The following is a 15654-nucleotide window of genomic DNA, read 5'->3' as shown; positions in this document are numbered from 1 at the left end:
CGCGACGTCCGGGGCCCCGCACGAGCCCAGCGCCCGCGTCCGCGCCCACCCCGCGCCCCGCAGCCCCCGAGATGCCTGGGGGCGCTTGTCAGAGCTGCTGGGACCAGAAGGCTGCGCCCCGCGCCCGCCCCCGAGGTGCCCGCCGGGCTGGAGTGCGCAGCGCCGCTCTCCGCTTGCGCGGGGCCACTCCCGCCCGGGCTCGGCGCGGTGGCCCCGGGCTGTGCCCGCCGCGGCAGCCGCCCGGCTCGGCGCCTCCTGCCGGCTGCCGCCCGCCTGTCCCGGAGCGCCCGCGCCGCCGGCCGGTCCCGCTGCAGCGGCGGTGACAGCCGCGAGTTAGGCGGCGCGCGCTGCTCTCATGGCCAAGCCGCCGCCGCCGCCCGAGCGTCCCCGGAGCCGGCGCGGCGGCTCCCTCTCACTCCGGGGGAGGGGCGCGCAGCGGAGACGGCACGGGCCGGCCGGCCGCCGCGGGAGTTGTCAACTTGATCCAAGTTGCGAGAGGGTAGAAGAGTGGGGTGCGGGGCAGCGGGAACGCCAGGAAGGGGCGACTCGCTCGGTGCAGGAGAGCGCTCCGCAACGTCTTGCAGCTGCCTCCGCGGTCTCGTGTCCCCCTGCCCTGCACTCCCCGCGGCTGTCACTCGGGCACCGGGCTCCGAAGCGCAGCACCGCTTGCAAGTCGGAGCGCTCCCGGCCGCCTCTGAGAGGGCTCCACACTCCGCGCTATATAACCCGCGACCGGGAAGAGCCGGCGGCGGCATCGGCCCTCCCTCGGCTCGGCCCTCCCCGCCCCCGGGCGCACCCCGCCCCCGGCCCAGCCCCCCGCCCGCTCGCCGCCCGCTCGCCGTCCGCCGAACCGCGGCGGGGCAGCCCCTCTCACATGGCCGTGGCCGCGGCCGCAGCCTCCAGCCCTCCTCGCACCTCCCTTCGCGGTTCACGCCCCCTGCCGTGGGGTGTCCCGGCCTCCGCCTGCCAGGCCGGACGGTCGGCAGTGCCCCGGCCATCTTCCTTTGGCCGTCCGCTCCTCGCTTGTCCCCGTCTCGTCACTTTCGTTAACCAGGGGGGCTCTGGGTGGCCCCGCCTGCGATCAGGCGCTGCGGAAGACAGCCCTGCAGGCTGGAGGAACGAAGAGAAGGACCTCGGCAGCGCGGCAACGGGCGTGCCGGTCTGCTACTGGGGTTGGCAAAGAGCCGAGAAGGCGGTCAAAAGCCGGCAGCAACTTCGAATCGTACCTAGCCCTTTGGAACGTAGGTCCAAAGGCTCTCAACTTCCCCGGCTGGAATCACCACCGCCGTGGTTCCCTACCGACCCGGTCAAACGTTGCCCTCCCGCCAGGCGGGCCGTGAAAGTGATGCATGCCGGGATTTGTAGTTCGCGCCCCGGCCGCGCGTCATTTGCATATATTACTGGGTAGAATTCGAGCCGTATCCTGTCAACGCAGCCCAGGGATTAGGACCCCGAGTAGTCAAGGTATCGGCACTCTTTGCTTTCATCATATTGATTAAAGAGTCTAGCCAATGCATTAATTTTCCCATACAGATTTTACTTGAAACTTGATCGTAAGAGGCTGAATCAGGCAGTTCTTAATTCTGCGTCTGCAATACGAGTTCTCAGTTCTGAGTTCTTTTCTGGCTTATCCTGGGACACCTATGAGCCGTGGGGCTTCACGCTCGCCGTCTTTAAGTGGACAGCGCGCATGCGCAAACTTCCTCTTTCCCGGCTGGAACCATGGAGGCTGCTAAGTAAGTTTCCCCTCGTCCTCTCGAGTATCCTCCTCCATCCCCGAAACCAGAGGCTTCTGTCTCACTCTCTCTCGTTCTGTTTGTAACGTGGCTCTTTGTCGACTTACCTGTGTGTTTGTGAAGCTGTGTGACACTCCTGCTGGTCTTAGGCTAAAATGGGCTTCAGGAGGCCTTGGGGCAGAGGTTTTGGAGTTACCGGGAACGAGGTGTGAGAGCTGAATATGTGCGGAACCGACAGGTTGTCCAGTCCCTCGTCTTTTGAAGGAGGCTCAGAATCTCTGAATGGGGTTCTTTTTCCTTAGCTGGCATTTGTCCGAAGCGTCCCTGCCGTCAGGTCTCTGCTTACAGCATATGGAGCTTGAGGCTTGAACCAGGGTTGTCGGTGGGGGTTTGTTTGGGGCTTTTTTTTTTTTTTCCTCCTTGAGACTCTTAAGTCCTCTTAGACTCGCATTCACTAATAGTCTAGGGATCAGTGTTTTGCGGCAGCCTTTTACTCTGCACGGTTTGCTCTCGGCATTTTTGTTGTCGTGGGACCCCGGGAGTGATGGTAGATTAAATGTGACTTTGTTATTTTTGTGACTCGTTTAAAGAAAGTGGTCCGTGTTAAAGGTAAAGATTGCTGGCGTAGGAATTTCCCAAAATCTGCATCTTACACCATAGCACGCTACAGCAGTTAAAAGTACGTTTGAAGTCAGTGGCCGTAGTAGTGTTGAGAGTACTCTACAGAATGGGAGTGCTGCAATGCTGTGAGCTTTCTGAACTAACGCTCTCTCTGCTTACGTTAGGGAGAAGAAAAAGAAGGTTCCTGCTGTGCCAGAAACCCTTAAGAAAAAGCGAAAGAATTTCGCAGAGCTTAAGATCAAGCGCCTGAGAAAGAAATTTGCCCAGAAGATGGTAAGTAAACTTTTTTGAGGCACCAAGTTAAGAAAAGGCCCTGTGATTGAAAATGAGGTGAGTGTTTTTAACAAGGCTCGTTTACTTCAGCTGCTGAACCAGTGAGTGTGGTTAACTTAGAACGACCTTTCCAAGTGAACTTAGTTATCTCCCTCTTGCAGTGTTAACGCATATTGTGGTGAGAAAGCGTCGAGGGAAGGGTTTTCTTGGAAAGAACTCTGATATTGCTAGTTGTGTTTGGGAGCTAAAAAGCAGATGAATAACTGATGTTGGTTTTCAGCTTCGAAAGGCAAGGAGGAAGCTTATCTATGAAAAAGCTAAGCACTATCACAAGGAATACCGGCAGATGTACAGAACGGAAATTCGAATGGCTAGGATGGCAAGAAAAGCTGGCAACTTCTACGTACCCGCAGAACCCAAACTGGCATTTGTCATCAGGATCAGAGGGTAAGTTCAGTTTTTACTGCATTCTGGTTTTAAAGGGAAAGCTACACAATCCCAGCAAAATTTCACAGGACTTGTGGGGACCTTGGTTGTAAAACATTGGAATGAAAATATTTGGGTGGTGAGGAGAGTATTGTAGTGATTGTAAGCCCTGTGCCCAGAGTATCTATCCATTCTCGAATTGAGCACCGGAGTTCAGTGTCCTGGAGATTAACGTCAAAAGCAGTTAAATTGGAGCCTCATAAGTGCTATGACAAAGATGTATGCAAAACTAGAAGTAATGCGAGCGTTAGGGAAGGTTTTAAGTGTGAAAGGTATGTGTCAAGAGACAGTTTACTTGCAGGGGGGGCAAGTTGGCAGAGGTAACAGAATACAACTAACTAAAGGGAAAAGTGGTCTTTGTAACGTGAGAGGATTCTTATTTAGGTGTGACACGTGCTACCCAAAATTGTAATAGTTAGTTTCTCGTCTTTTACTAGTAAAAATTCTGATAAAAGCTAAATGAATTTTGTGTGTTTTTTCATTGCAGTATCAATGGTGTGAGCCCAAAGGTTCGAAAGGTGTTGCAGCTTCTTCGCCTCCGTCAGATTTTCAATGGCACCTTTGTGAAGCTCAACAAGGCTTCAATTAACATGCTGAGAATTGTGGAACCATACATTGCATGGGGGTAGGTGTCTTTGATTTCTGTTTGGTAAACTGGCAGGTGTTTTGACAGTGATAGTCTTACTTGGTCATTTATATCTGTATTTTCATATTTAGGTACCCAAACCTGAAGTCAGTAAATGAATTGATCTACAAGCGTGGTTATGGCAAAATCAACAAGAAGCGAATTGCCCTGACAGATAACGTGTTGATTGCTCGATCTCTTGGTAGGTTCTGCCTCTTTGGGGAAAAATTATTACTATTAATTATAAAAGTTATTGTATCAGACAAAATGATATTGGCATCTTGTGGCCTGACTTTTCTCACTATTATGAATCTTCCGTTATTTCCTACAATATTTATGAAAAATGGAAGGTATGATTTCGTTGGCTTGAGCTGTATCTTTGTAAATAAAGTCATGTATTTCCTTCTTCGTTACTTTACTCTTCATTTACTTCTAATTCTTTATGTCACAGCCTATCTTAATGCCTTAAAAATTTAATAGTGTCAAAATAAACAGTTTCAGTAACCTTAAATCATCTTGAACATGTTCAGGCAAATACGGTATTATCTGCATGGAGGATCTGATTCATGAGATCTATACTGTTGGAAAACGTTTCAAAGAAGCAAACAACTTCCTGTGGCCCTTCAAATTGTCTTCTCCACGAGGCGGAATGAAGAAAAAGACCACCCATTTTGTAGAAGGTGGAGATGCTGGCAACAGGGAAGACCAGATCAACAGACTTATAAGAAGGATGAACTAAGGTGAGCAACTACATCCTGAAAGAAGTTTACTTAATAGTGGAGGAAAAATGACTTAAATGCTGGTAAGGGTTTGGTTTGAGTTCTAAGCAGTATTTAGTGGGGGGCGGAAATCAGCCATCATATATGATCGTAGTTGGTTTGGTTTCTCCTTTTGAGGACATTTATGGAGAGAAGAAAAAGCCTTTTTTTTTTCCTTCCTACTTAATAATGGCTGAATTGGTATTTCTTATAACTTCCTGGTTTATGTTAATTCTTAGTTATTAAGGTGTTTAATGGGTTTTTTTCCCTTCCTTTCAGGTATCTACCATGATTATTTTTGTAATCTGGTCAGTTAATAAACAGTGACTGCTTTCAAATTGAAATGTATTGTTGTCTTGGTGACTTTTTCATATCTTTCCTCTGCCGTCCCCTAACTATGTGGCAAATCTTGGTATGACACAATTAAGTCAAATCAGCAGCCTGTTGCGTGTAAAACTTAGGGTCCAGTTTGTATCTTGTGAAAAACATTCCTGGGGTTTATTGAAGATTTTCCTGTACAAAGTCCTGATTTTTCACTTTTGAGTTGGCCAAAATGGGTCTATTCTAAGAAAGCCCATTTCACAGGCCTTTGTGCATGAGTAAAGGTTCAGTTTACAAATAAAAATCCGTTTCTGAAATTCCATTTTCTCAGGCTGTGGCTTGCCTATAAGGTAGTGAGTAAATGTGTCATTTTCTTTTTGCATTTCACTTTTATGTTTTTGCTTTGCATCTTCTACCCATACTTACGTGAGTTCCTAATAATTCCACTACATATTGTGTATATCATACACATTTCGTATCAAGAAGGAAGAAATGAGATGTGCCCATGGATGCAATTTATTTGGAGCACCTAAAGAACTCATGAGAATACCAGTGAGCAAAAACTTGAAATAGAAAGGCTTTTATAAATAACATTAACTATATATACATATTTTTTTTGCGGTACGCGGGTCTGTCCATGCTGTGGCCTCTCCGTTGCAGAGCACAAGCTCCGGACGCGCAGACTCAGCGGCCATGGCTCACGGGCCCAGCCGCTCTGCAGCATGTGGGATCTTCCCGGACCGGGGCACGAACCCACGTCCCCTGTATTGGCAGGCAGACTCAACCACTGCGCCACCAGGGAAGCCCCCCCTGTATGTTTTTATGTATCATCTCACCTAGGCTAGCAAACCTGAAAGTTTTAAGTGTAGTGTAATGGGAAGTATATATAATAAAAGTAAAAAGGTTTATGATTCTCACTGATTGTGCCAAGGGTATGATGCCATATGAAATAGATGCCCTATTCTTTTGATTTTGTTGCACCAGAATCATCACTTTTTAGCACTTGAAAGTTGCTAGACAAATACATTTAAATTCTTGGGTGTTGGAAGCTATTTGGATTAGTGAGTTTAAGGTCAGTGAATCCTGGAGGGAAATCAAGGTTATTGGTTTATAAAACCAATGTTACGTGTATACATGTCTATAGCGTTTTGCAAGAAATTTAATATCTTGGTAAACAGTTGGATCAATGTGTAACAAAATCATACATTCATCTCTTGGTGGAGCCTAAAAGTCTTGAAGTTTTGAAATGACCTGTTCTGTTTTACTGCTTTGGTAGGTAACTACACAGTATAGCCCACGAGTCTTTGCACATCCAGTATTCTGAACGGTAGGAGTGGCTCAGAAGAAAACATCTAATTACTGTAATAAAGTTGTTCAGGTGGCATATTGCTAACTACCTAGGCATGTAGGATTTGGAATAGTAATAGAAATGGCATTCTATATATGGGATGGTGGTATTTAATAATGTCTTTTTCAAAAACATTAACCTTTTAAGTGCAGTTTTCGGTTCCCAGCAAAGCTGAGTGGAAAGCAGGGAGTCCATTACACCGTCCTGCCCCTAAGCAGCCCGTCCCCCCGCTCTCAACACTGAGTGGCACAGTTTTTGCAGTCCATGGACGTTGACACGTCGTTACCCAAAATAGCAAAGACCGGTGAAGCTGGTGAGGGGGATAGGAAGATCTGTAGGTACATGGAGGGGAAAGAAACAGTGTCCGGGCTGTGCCTGTCCTCTGCAGACACGTTTGTTTTCAGTCCTGGGAATTCACTGTCCACATAGGTTCCGAATGCGGCTAGAGGACCAGAGGATAGGGAAATGTATGAGAGAGTTTGGAGGTGGGGAGGACATCTGGGCATACGGTAGAGAACTAAAGCAATGGGAATAAACAAAAAAAGCATGCTGTCAGGTGACAGTTACAGCTGTCAGATTGCTAGGGAGTAAATTGGGATAATCATTTGCCTTCACAGGATTGTAAGGATTAAAACTGAGCATGAGAATATTTTGTGCACTATTAGAACCTGTTGAAATGCACCTCAGTATCTTATTTTACTTAAAAAACTCCCCTGAAAGTGGTGTCACTTTCTATAAGAGGTCATTCACATGCACTAGAAGGCTAACCAACCTCTGATGAAAGTCTGGGCCACCCAGGTTCTACTTATGCAAAGTACATTGCATAAGTACATTGCCTTTTTGTACCCTTCAGAGTTCCAGCTTTATTAGGTCTTCCCCTAGCTACCCTAGTTTAGTTGTCTGTTCCTGGTGCTTCCTGGTCTTCCTTATCTTTGAAGGTTCCTTTGTAGTAAACTGGATTAAGAATGCTGGCTCTGGAGCCAAACTGCATGAATTCATATCCAGCTTCCACTTAATAGTTTGAGCCAGTAAATTACTTCACCTCTGGTTCCTTACCAGCAAAATGGGGGAAATAATAGTACCTAATTTCATAAGGTTTTAGTGAAGATTAAATATGTCAGGTCATGGAAAATGCTTAGGGCAGTGCCTGGCCCAAAGTGCTAAGTAAATGCTGTCTGCTGTGTAACTTGAGCACTTAGCAGGGGTGTACAAAGGAAAGTAGCCTCTGCTTTCTTGTGTTAATGGGCAAGATAGACAACACAAATATCATAAGTGCTACACAAGGATGTCTAGGATGTGACAGATTCTTGAAGTGTCATTGGGGACCATCTGCAGGGGAAGATAGACAACTTTCTGTTCCCGCTGTTTTCCTTTACAGATTTGGTATCAAACTAGCCAAAATACACACGTGCCTCTCATTCAAGTGCTCCCTTCTCTTCAGCAGTTAACTTTTTTTTTTTTACTCTTTTTTTTTTTTTTCTTTCGCGGTACGCAGGCCTCTCACTGTTGTGGCCTCTCCCGTTGCGGAGCACAGGCTCCAGACGCGCAGGCTCAGCGGCCATGGCTCACGGGCCCAGCCGCTCCGCGGCACGTGGAATCTTCCCGGACCGGGGCACGAACCCATGTCCCCTGTATCGGCAGGCGGACCTCAACCACCACGCCACCAGGGAAGCCCCAGCAGTTAACTTTTTAAGGTGGGCTTTTTTTCATCCCACCCAGTACCTGACATAACATATAGTAGGCACTAAGTATTTGTTTTCTATCACTGCTCTCACAAATTACCACAAACTTAAGTGACTTAAAACACAAGTTTATTGTCTTAACAGCTTTGAAGGTCAGAAGTTCAAAATGAGTTTCACTGTGCTAAATCAAGGTGTCAGCAGGCCTTCCTGCCTTCCGAAGCCTCTAGGGGAGAATCCGTTTCCTTGCCGTTTCCAGTTTCTAGAAGCTGCTTACAATTCTTGGCTTGTGGCCCCTTCTCCATCTTCAAAGTATAATCTCTGTTTCCATCCTTCCATCATCTCTGGCGCTGATCCTCCTGCCTCCCTCTTTTATGGACTTTGTGATTATGTTGGGCCACCCAGATAATCCAGGATAATTCTCCATCTCACATTCCTTAATACTGAATATAAGTACATCTGCAAAGTCTACATAAGGTAGCATATTCACAGGTTCTAGAAATTAGGTCAGGGAGATAATTTGAGAGGGCCATTCTTTGATCTTTAATTTGTGGCTCCCAGCTATATTTTTTCTTCTTCCTCAAAAATGTCAAGCTTCTGATGTATAGTCTTGGCACTTGAAATCTTGTGTCTGGAACACTCAGCCCTGAGGAGGTCTGTGTACTTGGCTTTTTCATTCTGGATAAAGATCTCTGACATCTCTTCATGTAACCTTGTTTTTTGTTTTTGTTTTTTTATAGCATCTTTTACTATCAGAAATAATTTTTCCATTTGTTATCTATTACTTTTCCCAGCCACTCAAGATTTGAATATGTATCAGGTTTGAGTCTTAGCCTTCTCTATTCCAGCAGTTAGAACAATGCCTAGTGCATTGCAGGTCCTTTGCTTTTTTGATTGAGTGAATCAAGCCTTTTATGGACAATAGCCATTTAAAATTTTGCATCTCCAGTGTTAGCACATTTTAGTCCTTGGGTGTTTGGGTGGGGAATGGTGAGAGGAGGAGTGGAAGCTTATGGAGATTAGATAGATATTTTTTTACTCAGGAGGACTTGGGAAAATGAGGTTTATCGGGTAGGGGTAATAGTATGTGAAAATATGTTAGAGGAATATATGAGATGGTTCCTGCTGTGAGGGTTAGCAAGTTTCACAGAGGAGGTCGAATTTGGGCACCTGGTGGTAGAACAGCATGAGCCAAGGCAGAGAGTTGGGTAAGAGTGCCAGTGAGGGGTGTGATAGCCAAGAGGAGGGGATAGCAAACTCAAAACAGACTGATTTAATAATAAACATTTGATCATATATTGAGGGCTAGTGTACACTTAATCCACCTTATCCTGGTTGGGTGGGTCTCCACTGTGAGTGCAACTCCAGAACTGAATTCTTAATTGGTTTGGGGATGGGCCCAGGCATTTTCCCTTTAAAGTCTCCATGTTTTTTTTTTTTTTTTTTTTTTTTTTGCGGTACGAGGGCCTCTCACTGCTGTGGCCTCTCCCGTTGCGGAGCACAGGCTCCAGACGCGCAGGCCCAGCGGCCATGGCTCACAGGCCCAGCCGCTCCGCGGCATGTGGGATTTTCCTGGACCGGGGCACGAACCCGTGTTCCCTGCATCGGCATGCGGACCCCCAACCACTCCATGTGATTTTTAATGTGCAGCCTATTCTATTAGGGAAGTATACCACTGTCCCCATTTTTTAGACGAGGGGCTAACTTTCCCGACTTCCAGGGTCACACAACTAAGTGGTTAGGTTCCAGGTCTAATTTGAGTTGGTTTTCTTAACCAGAGGAGCTAGGAAAGGTTAGTATAAAACTTAATGAAAACAAAAGTGGTGTGCTGAGGGCAGTTTCAGGAGTTCTGTGGGATCCGAAACCATCTTACCAGGGCTAAGTTTGCAGCCCTAGCGGAGGGGTCAAGACATGAAGACAGGGTTTGGAACAACTTGGCAAGAGTATACATAGGCTAAGCCACTACTGTCTGAGTCAGGCCGCTAGGCTTCCCAGCTAGGGAGGATACGTGCGCTGAGCCTTTCACCGAAGAACCTCGACAATGGAGGCGTAGAACGCGGAATCCGGGAGCGCACGATGAGGGAACTCGGGAAGGCTACGGCACTTGCCAAAGCTTGCTCTAGTCAGGTCCTGCTGGTCCACTCTCATCAGTACTCTGGAGAGCCTGGTTAGTTTGAATCTTAAAAATGCAACCCAGAGAACCGAACCTCACCAACCTTGTCCAACTGCCCACTACCCACCCTGTCTACAGTGGGTGGCGCCACTTTCGTGCCGCACTGACCTGGTGTCACGACTGAGGCTCGTTTCCGCAGCCTCCTGCCAGCCCACTCCCTGCAGCCGTGACTCCGACTGCGGCGGCCCCCTACAGTAGTTCAGTGAGTCCTAGCGGTCTCCCCGCCGCCCAGGCACCATCCTGGCGCGGCAACCTGACTTGACGCCCAGAGTCCTGCGGGACGGCGCCCGGTGAACCGCTCGGAAGGCGTCCCGGAAGCTCCGGGCGCCTAGCAACGGGCGCGCATCGGGCGGGCGGGGTGGCGGCCGCAGCAGCCTGTCGCCGGGCGGGGCGGGGCGGGGCGGGGGCCGCGCTCACGAGCGTTGTCGGGCTGCTGGCCGCCGAGCATGATCGTCCCGAGAGCGGCGCCCAAGCGACGCCCAAGCGAGCGCGCGGGCGCCCGCCCAGCCCCGCCGCCGCAATCAGCCCAGCGGCTCTGCAGGTCTGGGCCGGGGGTTCGGCTCAGCTCCGGGCCGCCACTGGCTCCCGCGCTGCCCGGTGCCCCCGCCCCAGACCTGGGCGCCGCCGCCGCGGGCCAGGCTGGAGAAGAAGCCCCTCCCCTCCACGGCGGAGCTGCGGGGACAGTGAGTGCGACCGGTCCCGGGGAACCCTGGCCAGGGGCGTGCCGGCGGTGGAGGGGACGGGGGTGGCCGGGTCAGGTCTGAAAGGGAGGTGGGTCCCTGAGGTCAGTTGGCTCGGCCCCCTCCCAAGAAGGGCATCTATTCTAGTGACGCACACGGGTTGCCCCAAGGATCCTCGTGATGCTCTTGGAGGAGGGCTGGCGGGGAGGCCGGGGCTGAGGACCTAACGGAGGCTGCGAGCGGCTCGGGTGCAGGAGTATATAGACTTAAGAGGTGAAAGCCCTCTTTAGTTTCTGGTCCTTTCTTTACTTTCTAACACTTCTTACAGTTAATTTAGTATTTATTCTCTTTTCATTTGTTTTTGGTCATCAGTGGAATATATGGATTCTTTTGAGTAATTGCTTTTTTCACTTAAGATGTGGAGAATACCTTTCACAGCAGTTTACTTAGGTCTTCATTGAATATTTCATAGGTGTGTCACATAGATGTATGATTATATGGTATAGATGTATCATAATTTATGTAACCATTTCTCCTGAAGATCGGTTCCAATTTTTCCTTATTACAAACAATGCAACAATGAACATTCTTACACATGGGAACAGTTCTATAAAGTGAATTCCTTGAAGCAGAATTGCTGGGTCAGATGTATGTACGTTAAAAAATTTTGGTGGGATCTTGCCTTCCAAAAAGTCTTTACTGATTAACATGTCCATCAACAGGCTGTGGTGAAAAAAATCTGTTTATTATCGTCTAAAAAACAAATCAATATCTCCCATTAATTGAGTGTTTATTACATGCCCAGCACTGTGCTGAACGTTTTGCATGCATTTTACTTTTATTTTTCTTTTATAAATTTATTTATTTATTTTTGGCTGTGTTGTGTCTTTGTTGCTGCGCACAGGCTTTCTCTAGTTGACGCGAGCGGGGGCTACTCTTCCTTGTGGTGTGCGGGTTTCTCATGATGGTGGCTTCTCTTGTTGTGGAGCACAGGCTCTAGGCGCGTGGGCTTCAGTAGTTGTGGCTCGTGGGCTCGGTAGTTGTGGCTCGCGGGCTCTATAGCGCAGGCTCAGTAGTTGTGGCACACGGGCTTAGTTGCTCCGCGGCATGTGGGATCTTCCTGGACCAGGGCTCGAACCTGTGTTCCCTGCATTGGCAGGCGGATTCTTAACCATTGCACCACCAGGGAAGCCCCTGCATGCATTTTATTTTTTTATTTTATTTTTTTAACTTCAAAAGTAGCATTTTTAATTTTTGTGGTAATTTTCAAAGCCACAAAATCCTGCATGCATTTTAAAATTTAATACTCACTAACCCTGTGAGAGTCAGAGGCACTATTATTTTCTTCATGACCCCATGGTTATGCAGCTATTGAAGTGCAGAGCCACGATTAGAATCCTGGTTCATTTAATTGCAATGCTTATGTTCTTTGTCGGATCTGAATTCCTGGTGAGTAATTGACTGGGCATTGTGTTTCATTGGGTTGTTTGAGGATTAAAAGAGATCGTGCGTTTGCTGTTACAGTATTATTAATATGTAGTTCCTTTCTCTACTAACTCCTGTAGAATTGGACATGGTCCGGTTCTTCCTACAATTCTGGTTCCTCTGGATCATTTGCCTTTCCAGTCACTTTTCTGCCTTTTCTTTATCTTCCTGGCTTGCATATATTTTAAAGGAATCTGGTTTTCTTCTCCCTGGAAAATCTCCTTTGCCAACTTTATCCAATCTCTGGCCTTAATTCTCACCAGTAAATCGATAACTCTTAAAAGCTTCATCTCCCAACCAAACCTATAGTCTTCAATATCCCTATAGCTTAGATCCAGGTTATATATCTCCACCTGAATGTCCTAGACTAATCTTATCTAAAACTGAGCTGCTTGTTGCCCTCCACCCCCAGACTCGCACTTTCTCTGAATTTAATTCATGCTTCCATAATTCTTTTGGTCACCCTAGTTCACAGCCTCAGTCATCTGTGACTCTTTTTTTCCTTTCCTGAACCTCCAATATTCAGTCAATTGTCAGTGTTGTCAAATTCTCTCTACTACTCTAACTTAAGCACTCTGAACTATTATATGTAGCCTCTTAACCTGGCTCCAGTCTCTGCCATCTTAATCTTCCTAAAGCATGACTGTGAATATGCCACACCTCTGTTCGAAAACCCTCACGCCTTCTCATTGCTAAAAAAGAAAGTACAAGCCACTTTGGCCGGCGTTCAAATGCGTCTGCGATCCTGCCTCAGTGCTGAACCCCTCCTCCGCTCTCCAAGGCAACTTTCACATCTTTACCTTCTCCAGCAGGGCCTCTACCCACATTTCTATCTAAATGTCATTTTCTAGTTTCTTCCAAGTCTTTTTTGAACCCCCTTGTGAAAGTTATATCTCTCTCCTTTGAACTCCTCAGATGTGAGATGCTGTATATCTGTCCATTTAGCTCCCCTAAGGCTGTAATGTGACACTTTGCCTTATACTATAGTTGTAGGAGTGGCTATGGTTTTTCCTTTTGGACTGGAAAATCTGTGAAGGCAGAATCTCTAGTTTGCCTTTGTATTTGTCATGCACATGGCACATAGACTTGCAGATAGTATATGCTTAGCGAATGTATTTGAGTAAGTGAGCTAATATATTCACCCTTGGGAATAAAAAATTGCATGTATTAGGGTATTGATAGCTATAACGACAAACAGTCCCCAACGTTTTAGTGATTTAGGATACAGAACTTTAGTTCTTGCTCACATAACAGTTCCAAGGCAGGTGTTCCTGGTCAGCAGGCAGCTTTCTTCCCATTGGTAGTAGGACCCAGGCTCTGCCATTCATTAGCTTCACTATGGGCTAACTGCGGCCAGCAGGCTGGGAAGGAGGAAGTATGGAGAAAGCAGGCCTGGGGGAATTCCCTGCCGGTCCAGTGGTTAGCATCCTGACTCTCACTGTCGTAGGGCCTGGGTTCAGTCCCTGGTCGGGGAACTAAAATCCCACAAGCTGCGTGACCTCAAAAAAAGAAAAAAAAAAGCAGACCTGCTTCTGAAGTTTCTTGCACAAAGTGTCACACGTTGCATTCACTCCCATTCCAACCACAAGGAGGTAACCACTTTCTAGGAACAACTGTATTCTCCGGAGGAACAAGAATTTTGGGCATCCAGTCTACTCAGCCACAGTCCATTTCTGTTTATCAAAACCCGTGGGACTTGGCTTGAACAACCCTTGCTCATAAACAACAGCAAAACTCTCCTTCTTCCCCAGTCTGGTTAGGTCAGCAAAGGCCCTGTTGTCCCACAAAATCTAAACACAGATTTATCATCAATATGTATTATAGTGAAGTGTAATTGTTTGGTTACTTTGTTCCCCCTGTAGACTGTACGCTTTTGCATCATAATCATTTTTGTATTGCACCTCCTAGCACAATGACTGGCATTGCAAATATATAAATAACTAGCTTTCTCAAAGAATCTACAACTTGCCTTTCTTTATGTTCACTTGATGATTATTTTGGTTTAATCAAAGCTAAAAATAAAGATAATCTTACCATCTGCTCTTTGATGTTGGGCTATTTTCAGCCTTTTTGCTTTTCTATTATAAAAAATGTAGGATTTGACATCCTTGAAGGTAAATATTTGGATGTATCATTGATTGTTCCTTTAGGATAAACTCCTGGAAGTGAAATTGCTGAGTCAAAAGTATATAAAATTATAAGGACATATGTATTGCTAGATTGCTCTCTGGAACTATACTAATACTTCCACTGAAACCTTATAAGAGTAGCTGTTTCCTTGAACCCCATCTTACACTGTCTAGTAGTAGAGAAAAAATTTTTTGCTATTTTCAGGGCAAAAGTTGTAGCTCATTGTATTATTTTGTTTTTTTTTGAGTATTAGTGAGGGCAAACTTTTATTGACCATTTTTTTCTGCAATCAGTTATCTGTTCTTTAATAAAGACACTATCTTGGGGTCCACTTTCCTATTGATTTTTAAGTATCTTTACATACAAGAGAAATTAAATTCTTCAGTTTTTTATGTCATCGTTTGAAAAGCTATTCTGAGAACTTCTGGTCAGTGTGGCAGAGGAAGCCGACATGAAGAAACTCCATACTGCTTCCATATATTTCAAATGCGGGGTAAAGTATATTAAGATAATTTATGGCCATGTGGCTGAGCTAGGAACCAAGAGGAGGAAACCCCCAGGTGGCAGAAATGAGGGAATGCTCACACAGGAAGGCAGCGTTGAGCATCTGCTGGGAGCTGGGAGTCACAAAGGAGTACTGTTCCAGTTACCATGGATGCATCACAAACTTCTCCAAAACTTAGTGGTGCAAAACAACCCTTTATTGTGCGCATGGATTCTGTGGGACAGTGCAGGAATTTGGACAGTGAACGGCAGGGACAGCTTGCCTCTGTTTCACCATGTCTGGGGCCTCACATGGAAGATTTGAAGGCTCAGGGCTGGAATCACCTGCAGGCTCGCTCACTCCTATGTCTGGTGGCTGATCCTGGCTGTGGACTGAGACCTTAGCTGTGGATGTCAGATGGAACCTTTCTACGGTGGCCTCTTCCTATCACTTAGCTTCCTCACAAAATGGTGGCTGGGTTTCAAAGGTGAGTGTCCTGAGAGAGCTAGCTAGTGGAAATCGTATCATCTTTTATGACCTAGCCTTGAACATCACAGTGTCAATTCTACTGCATTTTATTGACTAAGGAAGTTAGTTTCAGAGAAGGGAACACAGACCTCACCTCTTGATGGAGGAGTGTCAACGTCATATTGAAGGAAGAACTTGCAGAGATGATATGTATTAGTGCATCCTTCTTTTTTTTTTTTTTTTTGCTGTACGCGGGCCTCTCACTGTTGTGGCCTCTCCCGTTGCGGAGCACAGGCTCCGGACGCGCAGGCTTAGCGGCCATGGCTCACGGGCCCAGACACTCCGCGGCATGTGGGATCTTCCCGGACTGGGGCACGAACCCGTGTC

At 47.0% G+C, this 15654-nt stretch overlaps 2 protein-coding genes across 2 annotated transcripts in view; both read left to right on the top strand.

Annotated features, from left to right (window-relative positions):
- The first annotated feature begins 1675 nt into the window (after window positions 1-1675).
- Window positions 1676-4847, top strand: RPL7 (ribosomal protein L7). Its single transcript, XM_079722607.1, is given in 8 exon segments — window positions 1676-1703; window positions 1706-1736; window positions 2522-2630; window positions 2911-3077; window positions 3604-3741; window positions 3834-3943; window positions 4272-4481; window positions 4779-4847. Coding segments are annotated over 7 exon segments (777 nt in total). The 5' UTR covers window positions 1676-1690; the 3' UTR covers window position 4481; window positions 4779-4847.
- Window positions 4848-10615: 5768 nt separating this feature from the next.
- Window positions 10616-15654, top strand: part of LOC307065675 (uncharacterized protein C8orf89) — a 74711-nt gene continuing 69672 nt past the window's right edge. The window contains 1 exon segment of the mRNA XM_079722574.1: window positions 10616-10703. The gene's annotated coding sequence lies outside the window, so the exon portion shown is untranslated.

This window comes from Hyperoodon ampullatus, assembly GCF_949752795.1.
Source record: "Hyperoodon ampullatus genome assembly, chromosome: 17".
NCBI classification, from domain to species: domain Eukaryota; kingdom Metazoa; phylum Chordata; class Mammalia; order Artiodactyla; family Ziphiidae; genus Hyperoodon; species Hyperoodon ampullatus.
This window is presented reverse-complemented; position numbering and strand designations above follow the sequence as displayed.